The following is a 23086-nucleotide window of genomic DNA, read 5'->3' as shown; positions in this document are numbered from 1 at the left end:
AAACTCAGTCACCAGCTTCTCCAGTTTCTCACATGAATCAGCCACCAGCGCTGTATCATCAGCGAACAACAACTGACTCACTTCCCAAGCTCTCTCATCCACACAGACTTCATACTTGCCCCTCTTTCCAAAACTCTTGCATTCACCTCCCTAACAACCCCATCCATAAACAAATCAAACAACCATGGAGACATCACACACCCCTGCCGCAAACCTACATTCACTGAGAACCAATCACTTTCCTCTCTTCCTACACGTACACATGCCTTACATCCTCGATAAAAACTTTTCACTGCTTCTAACAACTTGCCTCCCACACCATATATTCTTAATACCTTCCACAGAGCATCTCTATCAACTCTATCATATGCCTTCTCCAGATCCATAAATGCTACATACAAATCCATTTGCTTTTCTAAGTATTTCTCACATACATTCTTCAAAGCAAACACCTGATCCACACATCCTCTACCACTTCTGAAACCACACTGCTCTTCCCCAATCTGATGCTCTGTACATGCCTTCACCCTCTCAATCAATACCCTCCCATATAATTTACCAGGAATACTCGACAAACTTATACCTCTGTAATTTGAGCACTCACTCTTATCCCCTTTGCCTTTGTACAATGGCACTATGCACGCATTCCGCCAATCCTCAGGCACCTCACCATGAGTCATACATACATTAAATAACCTTACCAACCAGTCAACAATACAGTCACCCCCTTTTTTAACAAATTCCACTGCAATACCATCCAAACCTGCTGCCTTCCCGGCTTTCATCTTCCACAAAGCTTTTACTACCTCTTCTCTGTTTACCAAATCATTTTCCCTAACCCTCTCACTTTGCACACCACCTCGACCAAAACACCCTATATCTGCCACTCTATCATCAAACACATTCAACAAACCTTCAAAATACTCACTCCATCTCCTTCTCACATCACCACTACTTGTTATCACCTCCCCATTTGCGCCCTTCACTGAAGTTCCCATTTGCTCCCTTGTCTTACGCACTTTATTTACCTCCTTCCAGAACATCTTTTTATTCTCCCTAAAATTTAATGATACTCTCTCACCCCAACTCTCATTTGCCCTTTTTTTCACCTCTTGCACCTTTCTCTTGACCTCCTGTCTCTTTCTTTTATACGTCTCCCACTCAATTTCATTTTTTCCCTGCAAAAATCGTCCAAATGCCTCTCTCTTCTCTTTCACTAATACTCTTACTTCTTCATCCCACCACTCACTACCCTTTCTAATCAACCCACCTCCCACTCTTCTCATGCCACAAGCATCTTTTGCGCAATCCATCACTGATTCCCTAAATACATCCCATTCCTCCCCCACTCCCCTTACTTCCATTGTTCTCACCTTTTTCCATTCTGTACTCAGTCTCTCCTGGTACTTCCTCACACAAGTCTCCTTTCCAAGCTCACTTACTCTCACCACCCTCTTCACCCCAACATTCACTCTTCTTTTCTGAAAACCCATACAAATCTTCACCTTAGCCTCCACAAGATAATGATCAGACATCCCTCCAGTTGCACCTCTCAGCACATTAACATCCAAAAGTCTCTCTTTTGCGCGCCTGTCAATTAACACAGATAAACTATGGAATTCTCTTTCTGCTTTTATCTTTCCCTCTTCATAACATTTCTTCCTTTAAAAGTCAGGTCTACAAACATTTGTAGAGCCCTGATAAGCTTCTACTTTTTTTTTGATATTGTTTTTCTTTCACCAAAAATGATTCTGATCAGGGCATTTTATTTACCAATGCCATGTCAATTCAAATTTATACTGTAAGTGAAACCAGTGTCTTCATTAATCCTTTCACACTTGCAAACCAGATACCTCCAATGAACATGATAACAATCAATCTCCTAGCATCTTCATGTGAAATAACCCTTGCCTTCAACAGATTAGTCACTGCATCTGTCCAACTCTTCTCCTTGTGCCTCCACCCATGCTAGTATGTACCTTCCTTTTAATGCTCTAATCTGTCATGAATCCAACATGGCTAAACCATGTAAACAAGGTTCATCCATGTGCCTCTCAGTATTTCTTCACACACCTTTCTTTCCTCTATAGATTTTCCTAATCTGACAATACAGTGAACTACCATTTACCCATGACCCAATTAACTGGAAAACCAAAACAACAGTACCATTCAATTTTTTCCTGTACAGACAAAACTCTAACACAATGGCACTTTTCAATCCCTATACACATAAATCCCAAAACAACAGCACCATTCAATTTTTTCCACTTAATGATCTGTATAGAGGACACAACTTTACACACTATATAAGATTAATAAATAATCAAATAACTAATAATTCTTATGAAATCAAATTACATGATTATGATGGAATAATGTTCCTTATCTCTTCCTCCAGACCCATTTTTACACAGTACTAATTGGGATACGTTCTATACTCTTCCCCAACCCATTTTTGTCACTAACACATGCATTACAAAAACACTAATACCCTAATTACCTCCCAGGATACATACCTGGAAAATGGATTGCTAAGTGAAACAGCACTCTATGGAGTCATTATACCACTGCATATATGGATATGCATTCCTGATAACAATTACATTTTACCAATGAGATATATTTAGTACTGTATTTGAGGGTTACAAGTTTTGATACACACATATTACTGCAATAACATATCTACCTACATTCTAATGCCTGTTCCTAACTGGAACGCCCTCAGGGGGATAGCCAAGGCAATAGTCACCATAATTACTGAAGTCCAGTGCTGCTTCTCAGCCTCACCCTTAACAGGCTACTGGCAGTAGGCAGCTCCAATGCAATGTTTGCAGAGGCTCCTACCTAAGTTTCTACCGACTACTTCCATCTAATGCTTATGCCCAATGCTCATGACTAAATGTTCCTACCTTCTACTTTCTGCAATAATAATCTTTACCAATTAATGAATAAGAAATAACAATGTACATTACTGAATCATGAGTGACAGTCATTTGGTGAATAGTGACGATTGTAGCAGAATGAGAGATAGGCACTGTTTCAGAGAGACACAGTAAGTGGGAGGGTAGGATGCAGTAAAGATCTGCTCTGGCTGTAGCTAGTCCATCTTAACTTCACTGAAATCATGGTTCTGATGGTGACAATAGAAGTAGCAGTGATGATGGAGGAGGTGGTGAGGGAGACCATAGTAAGTGACAAGAAAAAAGATGTGTCTATCAGTTTCTTTGGTACCAATGGATGTAACAATGCCATACATTATCAAACAGCTAATGTTTACCTACTAAATTGAGTGTACTTATAAATGAGCAATATTGTATCCCTTCAACATTACTCTACATAACATCTTAATAAATGGCTTGAAAAAACAGAAAGTTGGGGTGTCTAAAAATAAAGGGGAAGCGTGTGGTAACACTCACTGGGTGTGTTGCCAAGTGCCCTTCAACAGCTGACATTTAGCCTACCAACACATTCAGCCACTTAGCCTAACTTATATTTCTTCTAATAAACTGCTCTTTGGACAAGTCACCTTCATTGCTGTTCACTTTAAGTTCATCATGGCAGAACCTTTCATGTAATCTACACTCTTAATAATGATTCTAGCTCTTGATGCAGCCAATTTGAAAGTATCAACAACAATAAACTGATGCTTACCAGCTTTCAACAACCTCAACACTTATAGTTTTACATTTGCAGTTTTACATCAAAGTTCTAGCAGCACTAGAACTTGCAAGCTGTCTTCTGAACATGATGGATAAAAAAGTCACAATAATATAAAAAAAATTGGTAAGTCAGCAAAGAAGTGTGCAAAACTTAAGTGTGGCAAAAATCTTTACTTTCTAATCAGAGGACAGCACTCAGCATTTACTGGATGTGAGCATATGTGTTTATGGTCAAGTTAGTATAAAACAAAAAGAGCTACTCTTCGCATGTTATGAGCATTTGGACTTGTGGCTTTTGACTTCTTTCATGGATTTTCATTTTTTTCAAGTAAAACTAGAACTCCAAGACACAAGTAGGAGTACTTTAATGAAAGAGCACAATGGTCTAAGGGGTAGCGCTAACTGGAGTATTAAGGTACATTAACATCACACTATCTATATCTGATGCCTGCTCACACACAGAACTCCCTCAAAGGGGTTGCCATGGCAATAGTCTCTCCATAACTAGTGAACTCCAGTAATGCTTCTTAGCTTTTAGTGCCTCACCTGTTGGAACTCTGGTAATACACAGAGACAGTTTGCTTTCATTCATTATATCCACAGTGCCATATGAACATTAAGCTAAATTTGTAATAAATATTATCATACTGAAACTCTTAAAACTGTTATACAACCACTCCACAAAACTTTCATAACAGTGTGCACTAATATATTTCATAATCAACATACACCAAATACTTTACCAAAAGTCATAAAACCCACAGACTAATAAACACATCATTCCTGTCACAAACATACACTAAAATATCAAATTTCATAAATTACATATACACACAAACATTGTAGCATTCACATCTGACCATGCAACCTGTTTGGTGTTAAAAAAAAAAAAAAAAAAAAAAAGCAATATAGCATGCTGGACCATCTGCTCTTGCTTCGACTCTTCAAGTCTTGGCCTGAGTTTACTTATGCAATATTATATAGGATTATCAATAAAAAGATCTATCACATGGTCCATTTATACCTTTTCAAATTTACAGGGTTTATGTTTGCAATAAGAGATCATCATTAGGCAGGCAGCACAGCAGTGTGTTGTTACCAGTACTGCACAAGAAGGATGCTCTTGCTATATTTGATGAGGATAATCCAAACACAGAATGGAACTCAAAGGTGGCCCAAAATGCATAAGCATGTGGCAGGAGCTATTGAGAAGTCCACTATAAGAAGACAATGAAGACTAAAATGACATCAGATTTCTTTATGAAGAAAAAAGACACTTGAAGGGAGGACCAGCCATCAACATCTAGTGACATAATAGCTGAACTCACTACCTCCTTCCACAAGTATGTTATCTGACCCAGATGACCCCCTTCCTGAAGTAACTCATCCACTCACTTCCTCCCTCTCCATCAGCACCAGCAAGCAATTCAGGAAGTAAGTTTGTTATTTTCTGATTCTATTAAAAAATTCATAGTACAGTATATATATATATTTTTTTTTTTTTTTTTTATACTTTGTCGCTGTCTCCCGCGTTTGCGAGGTAGCGCAAGGAAACAGACGAAAGAAATGGCCCAACCCACCCCCATACACATGTATATACATACGCCCACACACGTAAATATACATACCTACACAGCTTTCCATGGTTTACCCCAGACGCTTCACATGCCTTGATTCAATCCACTGACAGCACGTCAGCCCCGGTATACCACATCGCTCCAATTCACTCTGTTCCTTGCCCTCCTTTCACCCTCCTGCATGTTCAGGCCCCGATAACACAAAATCTTTTTCACTCCATCTTTCCACCTCCAATTTGGTCTCCCTCTTCTCCTTGTTCCCTCCACCTCCGACACATATATCCTCTTGGTCAATCTTTCCTCACTCATCCTCTCCATGTGCCCAAACCACTTCAAAACACCCTCTTCTGCTCTCTCAACCACGCTCTTTTTATTTCCACACATCTCTCTTACCCTTACGTTACTCACTCGATCAAACCACCTCACACCACACATTGTCCTCAAACATCTCATTTCCAGCACATCCATCCTCCTGCGCACAACTCTATCCATAGCCCACACCTCGCAACCATACAACATTGTTGGAACCACTATTCTTTCAAACATACCCATTTTTGCTTTCCGAGATAATGTTCTCGACTTCCACACATTCTTCAAGGCCCCCAGAATTTTCGCCCCCTCCCCCACCCTATGATCCACTTCCGCTTCCATGGTTCCATCCGCTGCCAGATCCACTCCCAGATATCTAAAACACTTCACTTCCTCCAGTTTTTCTCCATTCAAACTCACCTCCCAATTGACTTGACCCTCAACCCTACTGTACCTAATAACCTTGCTCTTATTAACATTTACTCTTAACTTTCTTCTTTCACACACTTTACCAAACTCAGTCACCAGCTTCTACAGTTTCTCACATGAATCAGCCACCAGCGCTGTGTCATCAGCGAACAACAACTGACTCACTTCCCAAGCTCTCTCATCCCCAACAGACTTCATACTTGCCCCTCTTTCCAAAACTCTTGCATTTACCTCCCTAACAACCCCATCCATAAACAAATTAAACAACCATGGAGACATCACACACCCCTGCCGCAAACCTACATTCACTGAGAACCAATCACTTTCCTCTCTTCCTACATGTACACATGCCTTACATCCTCGATAAAAACTTTTCACTGCTTCTAACAACTTTCCTCCCACACCATATATTCTTAATACCTTCCACAGAGCATCTCTATCAACTCTATCATATGCCTTCTCCAGATCCATAAATGCTACATACAAATCCATTTGCTTTTCTAAGTATTTCTCACATACATTCTTCAAAGCAAACACCTGATCCACACATCCTCTACCACTTCTGAAACCACACTGCTCTTCCCCAATCTGATGCTCTGTGCATGCCTTCACCCTCTCAATCAATACCCTCCCATATAATTTACCAGGAATACTCAACAAACTTATACCTCTGTAATTTGAGCACTCACTCTTATCCCCTTTGCCTTTGTACAATGGCACTATGCACGCATTCCGCCAATCCTCAGGCACCTCACCATGAGTCATACATACATTAAATAACCTTACCAACCAGTCAACAATACAGTCACCCCCTTTTTTAATAAATTCCACTGCAATACCATCCAAACCTGCTTCCTTCCCGGCTTTCATCTTCCGCAAAGCTTTCACTACCTCTTCTCTGTTTACCAAATCATTTTCCCTAACCCTCTCACTTTGCACACCACCACGACCAAAACACCCTATATCTGCCACTCTATCATCAAACACATTCAACAAACCTTCGAAATACTCACTCCATCTCCTTCTCACATCACCACTACTTGTTATCACCTCCCCATTTGCACCCTTCACTGAAGTTCCCATTTGCTCCCTTGTCTTACGCACTTTATTTACCTCCTTCCAGAACATCTTTTTATTCTCCCTAAAATTTAATGATACTCTCTCACCCCAACTCTCATTTGCCCTTTTTTTCACCTCTTGCACCTTTCTCTTGACCTCCTGTCTCTTTCTTTTATACATCTCCCACTCAATTGCATTTTTTCCCTGCAAAAATCGTCCAAATGCCTCTCTCTTCTCTTTCACTAATACTCTTACTTCTTCATCCCACCACTCACTACCCTTTCTAATCAACCCACCTCCCACTCTTCTCATGCCACAAGCATCTTTTGCGCAATCCATCACTGATTCCCTAAATACATCCCATTCCTCCCCCACTCCCCTTACTTCCATTGTTCTCACCTTTTTCCATTCTGTACTCAGTCTCTCCTGGTACTTCCTCACACAGGTCTCCTTCTCAAGCTCACTTACTCTCACCACCCTCTTCACCCCAACATTCACTCTTCTTTTCTGAAAACCCATACAAATCTTCACCTTAGCCTCCACAAGATAACGATCAGACATCCCTCCAGTTGCACCTCTCAGCACATTAACATCCAAAAGTCTCTCTTTCGCACGCCTGTCAATTAACACATAATCCAATAACGCTCTCTGGCCATCTCTCCTACTTACATAAGTATACTTACGTATATCTCGCTTTTTAAACCAGGTATTCCCAATCATCAGTCCTTTTTCAGCACATAAATCTACAAGCTCTTCACCATTTCCATTTACAACACTGAACACCCCATGTATACCAATTATTCCCTCAACTGCCACATTACTCACCTTTGCATTCAAATCACCCATCACTATAACCCGGTCTCGTGCATCAAAACCACTAACACACTCATTCAGCTGCTCCCAAAACACTTGCCTCTCTTGATCTTTCTTCTCATGCCCAGGTGCATAAGCACCAATAATCACCCACCTCTCTCCATTAACTTTCAGTTTTACCCATATTAATCGAGAATTTACTTTCTTACACTCTATCACATACTCCCACAACTCCTGTTTCAGGAGTATTACTACTCCTTCCCTTGCTCTTGTCCTCTCACTAACCCCTGACTTTACTCCCCAGACATTCCCAAACCACTCTTCCCCTTTACCCTTGAGCTTCGTTTCACTCAGAGCCAAAACATCCAGGTTCCTTTCCTCAAACATACTACCTATCTCTCCTTTTTTCACATCTTGGTTACATCCACACACATTTAGGCACCCCACTCTGAGCCTTCGAGGAGGATGAGCACTCCCCGCGTGACTCCTTCTTCTGTTTCCCATTTTTTTAGAAAGTTAATACAAGGAGGGGAGGATTTCTGGCCCCCCGCCCCGTCCCCTCTAGTCGCTTTCTACGACACGCGAGGAATACGTGGGAAGTATTCTTTCACCCCTATCCCCAGGGATAATATACATATATATATATACATATACACATACACACACATACACATACATACGCATATACATATACTACAGTATTTCATATTTCAGAGTGTGTGTATCCTCAGTTTTTCAGTATTACAATGTTTGGTACAGTCTTATTAACAATGAAACCCCCTAATCTCCATAACTTACATTATCTGACTGACGTTTTATCGAGATAAGCGACCAATTTTAAGGACGTAACTAATGCATAGTTCGAGAGGTCCCTGTAATTCCATCATTCTATAACAATTAAGTCTAGGGTATATTTGGTTTCATTTGAAGTAGTTTTATACGTGATAACCCTTCAGGAATACACCTAATATATCATTGTTAAACAAAGAACACCTTTATGTTTCTGTGCCAGGCAATAAACAGTTTTACTGCTCTTCTGAATACAGTATATTTACAATTTTTCTCTAGTTTCCAATGGTTAGCTTTTATTCTCTTTTATATGGAAAATTCATTCAACCCCCATCGTAAAGTCCAACGGTGCCAGTTAATGGGGAACTTACTGTCCCAAATAGGCAATTCATTCTAATGCCTCCACCTTTAACCTTCCTTTACCCAAGAAGACTGATGACTCACATGAACACCCTACACTCAATTTCCCAATAACTACAGCTCTTTGTCCAAGCATAAATACTCTTGCTTCAACTTTTTCTATGCCATCCTAACTGACCATTAATCTTAAATATCCACAGTCCTTAACAATATTCATTTCTTTACTTCCTTCCACTCACACTCTATCTTAAGCAATCTGCCCACCTCTTTTAAAATTCATACCTTGCTCTTGTTAGAATTCATTTCATTCATCCCTAACCTCACCCTCCCATTCAGCAAAACTCCTCTGATCTAATGAGCAAAACAGCACCATATGCATGACCTCATACCAGCATTCAGCAGTCCTCTACAGACATGCCAGTCAAAACTTTTTGTAAGTCCTTTTCTAATCATTTTACAATATGATTTTTCTCTAATATCACTATTTTTCATTTCCCTACTTCCTTCATGTGTGCAAAATTTGCTTTACATACTACTTTCCCTTTCTATACTCCTTGTTTCTCAACTATGTGGATTTCAATAATCACTTCACATAATGGCAAAAACAGACTACCTTCCAAACACTCCTCACTAATCCACACATTTTCCAAAATTCATTTTCATACAACGGAACAAACACTTCCTTTTTTTTGTACCTGTACACCCTTTCCCATTCTAGCAAAGTGGCATTAAGAGTTAAAGAAAGAGCCAAAAAGGAAAAACCTTCACTTCAATCTTTCTTATTCAGAATATAATCACATCAACTTGAGGCACACAATGATAATCCTTCATGCTGTACCCAAATCATTAGACATAAAGTGAGTCAAGGGTTTGTGGGTAAATACAGAAGTAGGTAAACTACCTGTGAAAGAGAAAAGGGAGGTGTAGGGATGGTATTTGCAGGGAAGGAGTGCAAGTATTTAGAAGCACAAGACAACGTGGCAGGAGGTCAACAAAAAGAATAGAGCTGAAATAAACTGCAAATGAGAGATAGGTTGAGGGAGTAAAGATAAATTTCTGTAAGAATCAGAAATGCTTTGGAAGGACATCAACAGTGTATGGAGAACAAGAGAATACATGGGGTAAAAGTGAAGAGAATGGATGGGGAAGCTAAAAGAGGCAAAGACAAGATAAAAAAGAAATGGAATGAATATTTTGGAGCATAACTGAATGCAGAAGATGATAAGGTAATGGAAGTGGTTAGTCTGGTACAAGTTGGAATGCAGAAAGATGAATGGCACATGGTATGGCAATATGAGAGGAGGTAGGGAAACCTCTGTGCAAGAAGAAGTGAGGTAAAGAAAACACGAAAAATAAATGGAGTGAGTATTTTGAAGGATAGTTGAACGTGGTAAATGATAGGCTGTTGGATGTTGCATGTTCGGTATGAAGTGGAATCCTGAGTGAGAGTTGTGACAAATGGTATTGTGAAATAAAAGGAGATAGGGAAAGCTTTGTTCAAGATGAAGTTTGGCAAATCAGGAGTAAAAGATTGGATTACAGATGAATTTCTCATAAATGGGGTAACAGAGTAGTTGACTGGTTAGACATAGTTTACCATCTTTTTTAAGGTCCAAAGTGTGCTGGGTGCAAGACGACTAGCAGAATCCCCAGGCAATGGAGATAAATATAAATGTTTCAGTTATACAAGTAAAAGTCTGTTGAGTATACCTGGTAACGTAAATGGAAGAGTGATGATCTGAGAGGGTGGTGGCATGCACAGATGATGATTTGAGGAACAATGTGGCTTCACGATAGGTACAGGATGTTTCAACTACGTTTGCTTTGAGAATGTGTGAAAAATACTTGGAGAAAAAAAAAATATTATGTGGCATTTATGATGTGGAGAAAGCATATGACAGAGTTTACAGAGATGCCTTGTAAAAAATGAAACGTCTTTAAGCGTACCACGGAAATCTTACTAGAAGAACAGGACTTGCATGAAAGTAGGAAAGGAAGAAGACAAGGGGTTCCTTGTAAAGGTAAGTCTGTGTCAAGGATTTGTGATGTTGCCTATTGTTCAACTTGTTCACAGGTGGGGTACCTGATTAGGGAGTTAAGCTGGTGTCTGTAACTGGAAATGTTTGAAAGGTAAAAGCCAAGAGTAAATGTGAGCCAAAGTAATGTACCGAAGTTCAGCAAAGGCTGAGACTCAACTGTTTTAATGAATTTTCAAAAAGGGATCTGCAAGGAAGTGGAATTCATTGGGTTCTTGGGATTGTTCAAAGCATCAGATAGAAGCATGGGAGGCTGAAGTAAATCACTGGGTGGAAGATGGGGTTAAGGTCCGAGGAGCATTAACAAGAAAGTGGAAAAAGAGGCCAGAATCTGTAAAGGCAAAAATGTATATGTTTGAAGGTGTAGTAGTCCCAGCAATGTTGTATGACTGTGAGTTTTGGGTGCTGAACACCAAGGGAAGGAAAAAAGTGAAAATGCTGGAAATGATACGCCTGAAGACAATATGTGATGTACAGTGGGCTTATTATGCAATGAATGACAATGTCAAAGAGCAGTGTGGTAGAAAGCAATCTGACTGAGCTGGCAGACCAGAGTGTGCTAAAAAAAAAAATAGTTTGGGTTGAATTTGGAGGGAGCAGGAGGAAAGATGAGACCAGATGAAAGTATGAAATAAAGAAGGTGGTAAGGTACCAGGAAGGGTCCCTTCATGCAGACAGTAAATTGATGTGTGCCAAAAATTCTGTTCAATTTGTTTCTGCCGCTCTTTCCAAGTTTGACACAGTTTTAACATTCAATTATGTATTCATATCTACAGAGCTTGCAAAAACTCTTATAGATGCTTGTCTCTTTTCATTTCAAAATGGTGGGATGTGCACTTGGGAGCCCCGGTCAACACAAAATGATAAAAAATAAAGCTTTTCAAAATCAAAAACCTTTGCTCTCTGTGGTAGCATTCTGAGAACATGAGGTACATTTCTTGAAAATAAATCAGTTTGGATCCTGTACAACCTCATATTTGGTGAGGAGACAGCAGCTCACACTCACTCTTTGTGAACTACTCAATGATATTCATAGCCAATGTTCATCTTCCTGGCCCAACCTTGGCCAATCAGCACCTGCTACCTGGATGACTACCAACCCATCTCATTAATTACTCAAAGATCACACGTTTCACAGATCGTGGATGCCAACCAAAGGTGGGGAGTTTTCTTTTAATCCAGAAAAACTGCTTGTTGGATACCAACCAGGAGAAAAGAGTTTTCAATTTGCAAAACCCTTGTCTTTCCTCTGCAGTCTGCACCATGAGCAAGCAAACCTCGGTGAAGGAAAAGGGTTACAGGAAACCCTCCATACAAGTAACCCAAGGCAAAAATTCTCAATTGTGAAACCGATGAAAAATGGAAACCGATTCCCCTGGAGGAGGAACCCCAGGACTACAGGGTAGATCCACAAAATCAAAGGAGTGGAATGCTTTAAGATTTGCATGTCATCCTTGAATAGGGGTTGTGTAATCTCCTCTATCATTAAAAAACCTACAAATAAATTCATTTCAATCTTAGGCAAAACTGAGGTTCAGGTTATTCTAAACCTATGTAAGAATGTACAGTTAGACTCAAGTGCCTACACAGTGTGAAAATAAACTAGCTCTCCAAGAACCTAAGGCTAACTGATAAGAGTTCATATGAGATGTTGAGAGAGCAAATGAATTGTAAGAAATCTAAGATTGATAACTACTACTCTTATACATAATTCCTGTAGAAACAATTTCCACATTAACCATAGGTGAATTCATGGGATACACAAGCTTAACTTTAAAAGTGATTATATCTAACAACCAGGCAAGGTACAAGTAAGACAAAGTACAAGTAAGGCAAAGCAATGAATCTCCTGATTAGAGAACTGAAGTTTAATTGGCTCATGACTGGTATACTTTCTTAGCCATAAATCTAAAGAAGTAAACACTCTGCTGGTTTAATAAACTTCCAGTGTCAAAGCTTCCAATCTTCCTGACAGATCAAAGATATGTCGTAATCATTCATGGTCAAGCAATGAAAAATATCACATTTTACCTTCTTGTGCCTGATTAGCATGGACTTTGCAGAGAAGAATGCACTGCACTCATTACATCTGAATGGCCGCTCTCCTGAATGATTTAATTCATGTACCTGTGAAAAACAGTAATATGTAGAATAACTACAAAACAGCACCAATTACAAAAGATGTACCTGAAATCAATTACAAACATAGCTGTCTGTTAATCATAAAGAAGGATAAGTGATGGTTGTGTAAAATGACTAAAGATCAAATTCTGCTTGAGCTATCCTGCTCTGTTCAGGTTAAAAATACCTCCTCTCTGCACAATAATTCCCTTCTGTAGAATTTACATAGGACTCAGGAATCCATCCACACCAACGACCAAGTAAGTGTTACCATAGGTCAAGAAGTATGATGATGATTTGTGTATTTGTTATGGGTAAATGCATGAAAACTGAAAAGCATATATTTGGTGTTTTCATTATGGATGCTGCATCTTCCGCAAAGGGGGTCTTGTGATATGCTGAGACAGTGTTTGCGATGGTGAAAAGGGGTGGCATCCCTAAGACATATAAGAAGGCACTTTCATATGTGTTGTAAAGTGGAGCTTAAGACTGGGTTGGGAAGGCAAGTGCATGTCATTTTTTTTTTTTTTTTTGCCACTGTCTCCCGCGTTTGCGAGGTAACGCAAGGAAACAGACGAAAGAAATGGTCCAACCCACCCCCATACACATGTATATACTTACATCCACACACGCAAATATACATACCTACACAGCTTTCCATGGTTTACCCCAGACGCTTCACATGCCCTGATTCAATCCACTGACAGCACGTCAACCCCGGTATACCACATCCATCCAATTCACTCTATTCCTTGCCCTCCTTTCACCCTCCTGCATGTTCAGGCCCCGATCACACAAAATCTTTTTCACTCCATCTTTCCACCTCCAATTTGGTCTCCCTCTTCTCCTCGTTCCCTCCACCTCCGACACATATATCCTCTTGGTCAATCTTTCCTCACTCATTCTCTACATGTGCGCAAACCATCTCAAAACACCCTCTTATGCTCTCTCAACCACGCTCTTTTTACTTCCACACATCTCTCTTACCCATACGTTACTTACTCGATCAAACCACCTCACACCACACATTGTCCTCAAACATCTCATTTCCAGCACATCCATCCTCCTGCGCACAACTCTATCCATAGCCCACGCCTCGCAACCATACAACATTGTTGGAACAACTATTCCTTCAAACATACCCATTTTTGCTTTCCGAGATAATGTTCTCGACTTCCACACATTTTTCAAGGCTCCCAGAATTTTCGCCCCCTCCCCCACCCTATGATCCACTTCCGCTTCCATGGTTCCATCCGCTGCCAGATCCACTCCCAGAAATCTAAAACACTTTACTTCCTCCAGTTTTTCTCCATTCAAACTTATCTCCCAATTGACTTGACCCTCAACCCTACTGTACCTAATAACCTTGCTCTTATTCACATTTACTCTTAACTTTCTTCTTTCACACACTTTACCAAACTCAGTCACCAGCTTCTGCAGTTTCTCACATGAATCAGCCACCAGCGCTGTATCATCAGTGAACAACAACTGACTCACTTCCCAAGCTCTCTCATCTACAACAGACTTCATACTTGCCCCTCTTTCCAAAACTCTTGCATTCACCTCCCTAACAACCCTATCCATAAACAAATTAAACAACCATGGAGACATCACACACCCCTGCCGCAAACCTACATTCACTGAGAACCAATCACTTTCCTCTCTTCCTACACGTACACATGCCTTATATCCTCGATAAAAACTTTTCACTGCTTCTAACAACTTGCCTCCCACACCATATATTCTTAATACCTTCCACAGAGCATCTCTATCAACTCTATCATATGCCTTCTCCAGATCCATAAATGCTACATACAAATCCATTTGCTTTTCTAAGTATTTCTCACATACATTCTTCAAAGCAAACACCTGATCCACACATCCTCTACCACTTCTGAGACCACACTGCTCTTCCCCAATCTGATGCTCTGTACATGCCTTCATCCTCTCAATCAATACCCTCCCATATAATTTACCAGGAATACTCAACAAACTTATACCTCTATAATTTGAGCACTCACTCTTATCCCCTTTGCCTTTGTACAATGGCACTATGCACGCATTCCGCCAATCCTCAGGCACCTCACCATGAGTCATACATACATTAAATAACCTTACCAACCAGTCAACAATACAGTCACCCCCTTTTTTAATAAATTCCACTGCAATACCATCCAAACCTGCTGCCTTCCGGGCTTTCATCTTCCGCAAAGCTTTCACTACCTCTTCTCTGTTTACTAAATCATTTTCCCTAACCCTCTCACTTTGCACACCACCTCGACCAAAACACCCTATATCTGCCACTCTATCATCAAACATATTCAACAAACCTTCAAAATACTCACTCCATCTCCTTCTCACATCACCACTACTTGTTATCACCTCCCCATTTGCGCCCTTCACTGAAGTTCCCATTTGCTCCCTTGTCTTACGCACTTTATTTACCTCCTTCCAGAACATCTTTTTATTCTCCCTAAAATTTAATGATACTCTCTCACTCCAACTCTCATTTGCGAACTTTTTCACCTCTTGCACCTTTCTCTTGACCTCCTGTCTCTTTCTTTTATACATCTCCCACTCAATTGCATTTTTTCCCTGCAAAAATCGTCCAAATGCCTCTCTCTTCTCTTTCACTAATACTCTTACTTCTTCATCCCACCACTCACTACCCTTTCTAATCAACCCACCTCCCACTCTTCTCATGCCACAAGCATCTTTTGCGCAATCCATCACTGCTTCCCTAAATACATCCCATTCCTCTCCTGTTCCCCTAACGTCCTTTGTTCTCACCTTTTTCCATTCTCCCTCAGTCTCTCCTAGTACTTCCTCACACAAGTCTCCTTTCCAAGCTCACTTACTCTCACCACTCTTTTCACCCCTACATTCTCTCTTCTTTTCTGAAAACCTCTACAAATCTTCACCTTAGCCTCCACAAGATAATGATCAGACATCCCTCCAGTTGCACCTCTCAGCACATTAACATCCAAAATTCTCTCTCGCGCGCCTGTCAATTAACACGTAATCCGATAACGCTCTCTGGCCATCTCTCCTACTTACATACGTATACTTATGTATATCTCGCTTTTTAAACCAGGTATTCCCAATCACCAGTCCTTTTTCAGCACATAAATCTACAAGCTCTTCACCATTTCCATTTACAACACTGAACACCCCATGTATACCAATTATTCCCTCAACTGCCACATTACTCACCTTTGCATTCAAATCACCCATCACTATAACCCGGTCTCGTGCATCAAAACCACTAACACACTCATTCAGCTGCTCCCAAAACATTTGCCTCTCATGGTCTTTCTTCTCAGGCCCAGGTGCATATGCACCAATAATCACCCACCTCTCTCCATCAACTTTCAGTTTTACCCATATCAATCGAGAATTTACTTTCTTACATTCTATCACATACTCCCACAACTCCTGTTTCAGGAGTACTGCTACTCCTTCCCTTGCTCTTGTCCTCTCACTAACCCCTGACTTTACTCCCAAGACATTCCCAAACCACTCTTCCCCTTTACCCTTGAGCTTCGTTTCACTCAGAGCCAAATCATCCAGGTTCCTTTCCTCAAACATACTACCTATCTCTTCATTATGGTGTGAATATGTTTTGTCAGCGTCATATTTGCTGGAAAAGAGGGTACTTCTAAGTAAAATTTATTGAAGTGTGAAAAAGAGGTAAGTCTTTTAGCTCTACTTAGATATATAGTGGATAGTTATGAAACGGTCGGCGTAGAAGGGTTCTAATTCTGTTGATAAGAACTGAACACTAAGCTTCAAAGTTTACATTGTACTAATTTTCTTTCATTGTGCAAGTGATGAATGTTTGTAGTTACCAGGCAATGGGCGATTGTTCTCTTAATGCACTGTTTAGCATTTTTTCAGCTTTGTTATATCTCCCTTTGACAGGCCAAATGACTATGAAGATGAGGCATAGATAAATTATTTGTAGAGGATACTAAGGGACTCTTTTTCCTGTCCAAAACTTGTGCCAATAAGTGTTATGAGGATGTGTAGTTTCTCTGTGGCCCTTGTGTTGATGGCTGTGGTGAGAAGAATGAATGTCGTGTATGTTTGAGTGTGTGTGTGTGTGTGTGTGTGTCTTACTTTATCATTATTCTTAATGGTACTATTATCACACATAATCACTGTCTCCCGCATCAGCAAGGTAGCACCAGGAAACAGAAGAATGGCCCATCCACTCATATACACATGATATACATAAACACCCATATATCCACATATATATACACATACATACAAATACACTCTTTTTTCCTGTCCAAAACTTGTGCTAATAAGTGTTATGAGGATATTTAGTTTCTCTGTGGCCCTTGTGTTGATGGTTGTAGTGAGAGGAATGAATGTTGTGTATGTTTGAGTGTGTGTGTGTGTGTGTGTGTGTGTGTGTGTGTGTGTGTGTGTGTGTGTGTGTGTGTGTGTGTGTGTGTGTGAGTGTGTTACTTTATCATTATTCTTAATAGTACTATTATTATACATAATCACTGTTTCCCGCATCAGAACGGTAGCACCTAGAAACAGAAGAAGAATGGCCCATCCACTCATATACACATTATATACATAAACACCTATAAATCCACATATATATACATACACATACACAGACATATACCTATATAAACATGTACATATTCATACTTGCTTGCCTTCATCCATTCTGTTGCTACCCTGTCCCACAGGAAACAGCATCGCAACCCCTCACTCTAGCTGTCATGTGTAATGCATTGAAACCACCGCTCCCTATCCATATTCAGGACCAACATACCTTTCCTTGGTTTACCCCAGACACTTCACATGCCCTGGTTCAGTCCATTGATAGCATGCTGACCCCAGTATATTGCATCATTCCAATTCACTCTATTCCTTGCACACCTTTCACCCTTCTGTATGTTCAGGCCCTGATTGCTCAAAATCATTTTCACTCCGTCCTTCCACCTCCAATTTGGTCTCCTGCTTTTCCTTGTTCCCTCCACCTCTGACACATATATCCTCAATGTCAATCTTTCCTCACTCATTCTCATCATATATCCAAACCACTGCAACACACCCTCTTCTGCCCTCTCAACCACACTCTTTTTATTTCCCTGCATCTCCCTTACCCTTTCATTACTTAATCAAACCACCTCACACAACATATTGTCCTCGAACATTTAATTTCCAGGTATCCACCCTCATCCATAAAACCCTATCTACAGCCCATGCCTTGCAAACATATAACATTATTGGAGCTACTATTCCTTCAAGCATACCCATTTATGCTCTCCGAGATAAGGTTCTCTCCTTCCACACATTCTTCAATGCTCCCAGAACCTTCGCCCCCTCCCCCACCCTGTGACTCACAGCTGCTTCGATGGTTCCATCCACTGCTAAGTCCACTCCCAGATATCTAAAACATTTCACTTCCGCCAATTTTTCTCCATTCAAACTTATATCCCAATTTACTTGTCCCTCAACCCCAGTGAACCTAATAACCTTGTTCTTATTCACATTTACTCTCAACTTTCTCCTTTCACACACTTTTACAAACTCAGTCACCAACTTCTGCAGTTTCTCACAGGAATCAACCATCAGAGATGTATCATCAGCAGACAACAACTGACTCACTTCCCAGGCCCTTTCATCCTAAACATACTACATACTTGCCCCTCTCCAAAACTCTTGCATTTACCTCCCTAACCACCCCATCTATAAACAAATAAAACAACCATGGGAACATCACCCACCTCTGCCACAAACCGACATTCACTGGGAACCAAGCACTCTCCTCTCTTCCTTCTCGTACAAATGCCTTATGTCCTTGGTTAAAACTTTTCACAGCTTCTAGCAACTTACCTCCCACACCATATACTCTTTAAACCTTCCACAAACCATCTCTATCACCCCTATCATATGCCTTCTGCACATCCATAAATGCTACATACAAATCCATCTGTTTTTCAAAGTATTTCTCACATGTATTCTTCAAAGCAAACACCTGATCCACACATCCTCTACCACTTCTGAAATCAAACTGCTCTTCCCCAATCTGATGCTCTGTACATGCCTTTACCCCCTCAATCAGTACCCTCCCATATAATTTCCCAGGAATACTCAACTAACTTATGCCACTGTAATTTGAATGCTCACCTCTATCCCCTTTGCCTTTGTACAATGGCACTATGCATGAATTTCGCCAATCCTCAGGCACTTCACCATGGCCCATACATACAATGAATATCCTTACTAACCAGTCAACCACAAAGTCACCCCCTTTATTAATAAATTCCGCTCCAATACCATCTGAACCTGCCCCCTTGCCATAATTTCATCTTCCACACAGCTTTTATTACCTCTTTCCTCTTTACCAAACCATTCTCCCTGACTCTCTCACTTTATACACCACTCCAACCAAAACAACCTAATTCTGCCACTCTATCATCAAACATATTCAAAAAAACCTTCAAAATACTCACTCCATCTCCTTCTCACTCCACACAACCTGTTATTACCTCCCCACTTGTCCACTTTACCGATGTCCCCAACTGTTCTCTTGTCTTACACACATTATTTACCTCCTTCCAAAACATTTTTTCTTATCATTATACTTAATCACTGCTTCCCGCATCAGCGTGAAAGCACAACGAAACAAACAAAGAATGGCCTAAACACTCATATACACATATATATATACATAAGCACCCATATACATACACAGACATATACATATATACACATGTACATATTCATACTTGCTGTCTTCATCCATTCCCCTCGCCACCCTACCACACAGGAAATAGCATCCCCTGCCCTCCTCTACCGAGGTAGCACCAGAAAAAAGATAAAAAGGCCATATTCATTCACACTCAGTCTCTAGCCATCGCTGTAATGCACCTAAACCACATCTCCCTTTCCACATCCAGACTCCACAGACCTTTCCATGGTTTACCCCTGACACTTCACATGCACTGGTTCAAGCCATTAACAACACATCGACCCCAGTATAAAACATCGTTTCAATTCACTCTATTTTTTGCACGCCTTTCACCTTCCTGTATGTTCAGGCCCCAATCGCTCAAAATCTTTATTTACTCCATCCTTCTACCTCCAATTTGGTCTCCCACTTCTTCTTCCCTCCACCTCTGACACATATATCCTCTTTGTCTTTCCTCACTCATTCTCTCCACGTGTCCAAATCATTTCAACACACCCTCTTCAGCTCTCTCAACCACACTCCTTTCATTACCACACATCTCTCTCACCCTTACATTACTTTCTCGATCAAACCTCCTCACACCCCATATTGTCCTCAAACATTTCATTTCCAATACATCCATCTTCCTCAAAACAACCTTATCAATAGCCCATGCCACACAACCATATAACATTGCTGAAACCACTATTCATTCAAACACCCATTTTTGCTCTCCGAGATAACATTCTTGCCTTCCACATATTCTTCAACAGTCTCAGAATGTTCGCCCCTCCCTCACCCTGTGACTCACTTCCAAGGTTCCATCCGCTGCTAAGTCCACTCCCAGATATTTAAGAGACTTCATTATCTCTAGTTTTTCTCCATTTAAACTTACCTCCCAATTAACTTCTCTCTCAACCCTACTGAACCTAATAACCTTGCTCATACTCACATTTATGCTCAACTTTCTCCTTTCACACGCTTTACCAAAGTCAGTCACCAGCTTCTGCAGTTTCTCGCCCGAATCAGCAACCAGCTCTGTATCATCAGCAAAAACAACTGACACTTCCCAAGCCTTCTCATCCATAACAAACTGCATACTTACCCCTCTCTCCAAAACTCTCGCATTCACCTGTTTAACCACCCTATCCATAAGCAAATTAAACAGCCATGGAGACATCACTCACCAATAACACAAACAGACATTCACTGAGAACCAATCAATTTCCTCTCTTCCTACTCATGCACATGCCTTACATCCTTGGTAAAAACCTTTCACTGCTTCAGGCAACTGACCTCCCACACAAAGCATCTCTATCAACCTTATCATATGCCTTCTCCAGATCCATAAATACTACATACAAATCCATTTGTTTTTCAAAGTATTTCTCACATAATGAAAGGGTAAGAGAGATATGTAGTAATAAAAAGTGTGTGGTTGAGATAGCAGAAGAGGGTGTTTTGAAATGGTTTGGTCACATGGAGAGAATGAGTGAGGAAAGATTGACAAAGAGGATATATGTGTCAAAGGTGGAGGGAATGAGAAGTGGGAGACCAAACTGGAGGTGGAAAGATGGAGAGAGAAAGATTTTGAGTGATCAGGGCCTGAACATGCAGGAGGGTGAAAGGCGTGCAAGGAATAGAGTGAATTGGAACGATGTGGTATACCGGGGTCGACGTACTGTCAATGGATTGAACCAGGGCATGTAAAGCATCTGGGGTAAACCTGGGAAAGTTTTGTGGGTTTGGATGTCGAAGGGGAGCTGTGGTTTCGGTGCATTATTACATGACTTCTAGAGACTGAGTGTGAACGAATGTGGCCTTTGTTGTCTTTTCCTAGTGCTACCTTGCACACATGTGGGGGAGGGAGTTGTCATTTCATGTGCGGCAGGGTGGCGACAGGAATGAATAAGGGCAGACAGTATGAATTATGTACATGTGTATATATGTATATGTCTGTGTATGTATATACATGTATACATTGAGACGTATAGGTATGTATATGTGCGTGTGTGGATGCGTATGTATATACATGTGTATGTGGGTGGGTTAGGCCATTCTTTCGTTTGTTTCCTTGCGCTACGTCGCTAACGCGGGAGACAGTTACAAAGTATAATAATATAAAAAATAAAATAGAATGCACCAGTCGTCTTCCATCAAAACTGCTCTGTAATCAACCATCAGCCCAAGTAGAAACAAAAAGCTAACCCCTATAACACCCTTCAACAATGTCTACTTACAGACTTCTCCCCCAACAAACATGACAAGAATGAAATATACATATAAGTATGTACACAGGGAGGGTTAATGATGGCTGTGTAGTGAGCCAGTACTTCAATGGTTATCAAGGTGCACTCCTCTGACTCAAGTAGCAGTCTTTTCTCTCTGCCCTACCCACACATGGATTACTGGCATTCTGTCTGCAAACATGCAATCTCTCCTTGTCGCACGTAACATTTGACAACACTTAACTCACTCAGCTCATTCTTTGCAACTCTAGGTTTTCCTGTGATGAACACTGTGCACTAGCCCTGCCTTTTGGCAAAATGGTAGAAGCAATAAATATTAGTAAAAGGTAAGAACATATAAATAGGAGTATTCATTCAAAACATAAGGTAGAAGTAGAAGGAAGGAACATCAGGCAGGAGCATTTGGTAGAAGTAGTCAGTAGGAGCCTCTGCAATAAATATTAGTAAAAGGTAAGAACATATAGATATAGAATATATGGTGTGGGAGGCAAGTTGTTAGAAGCAGTGAAAAGTTTTTATCGAGGATGTAAGGCATGTGTACATGTGGGAAGAGAGGAAAGTGATTGGTTCTCAGTGAATGTAGGTTTGCGGCAGGGGTGTGTGATGTCTCCATGGTTTGTTTAATTTGTTTATGGATGGGGTTGTTAGGGAGGTGAATGCAAGAGTTTTGGAAAGAGGGGCAAGTATGAAGTCTGTTGGGGATGAGAGAGCTTGGGAAGTGAGTCAGTTGTTGTTCACTGATGATACAGCGCTGGTGGCTGATTCATGTGAGAAACTGCAGAAGCTGGTGACTAAGTTTGGTAAAGTGTGTGAAAGAAGAAAGTTAAGAGTAAATGTGAATAAGAGCAAGGTTATTAGGTACAGTAGGGTTGAGGGTCAAGTCAATTGGGAGGTGAGTTTGAATGGAGAAAAACTGGAGGAAGTGAAGTGTTTTAGATATCTGGGAGTGGATCTGGCAGCGGATGGAACCATGGAAGCGGAA

General features: G+C 40.6%; 1 protein-coding gene across 3 annotated transcripts in view; it reads right to left on the bottom strand.

The window, feature by feature from the left end:
- The window catches only part of LOC139751407 (uncharacterized), a 188755-nt gene that overhangs the window by 45956 nt on the left and 119713 nt on the right, over positions 1-23086 (bottom strand). For all 3 annotated transcript variants that reach the window (XM_071666795.1, XM_071666794.1, XM_071666796.1), the window contains one exon: positions 13063-13158. In XM_071666795.1, the coding sequence (XP_071522896.1) occupies positions 13063-13158 (96 nt within the window). The remainder of the gene's footprint in view (positions 1-13062; positions 13159-23086) is intronic.

The sequence above is a fragment of the Panulirus ornatus genome, chromosome 11, assembly GCF_036320965.1.
Source record: "Panulirus ornatus isolate Po-2019 chromosome 11, ASM3632096v1, whole genome shotgun sequence".
Taxonomy (NCBI): domain Eukaryota; kingdom Metazoa; phylum Arthropoda; class Malacostraca; order Decapoda; family Palinuridae; genus Panulirus; species Panulirus ornatus.
The sequence above is the reverse complement of the archived record's forward strand: the minus strand, read 5'-3'. Positions and strand labels throughout refer to the sequence as shown.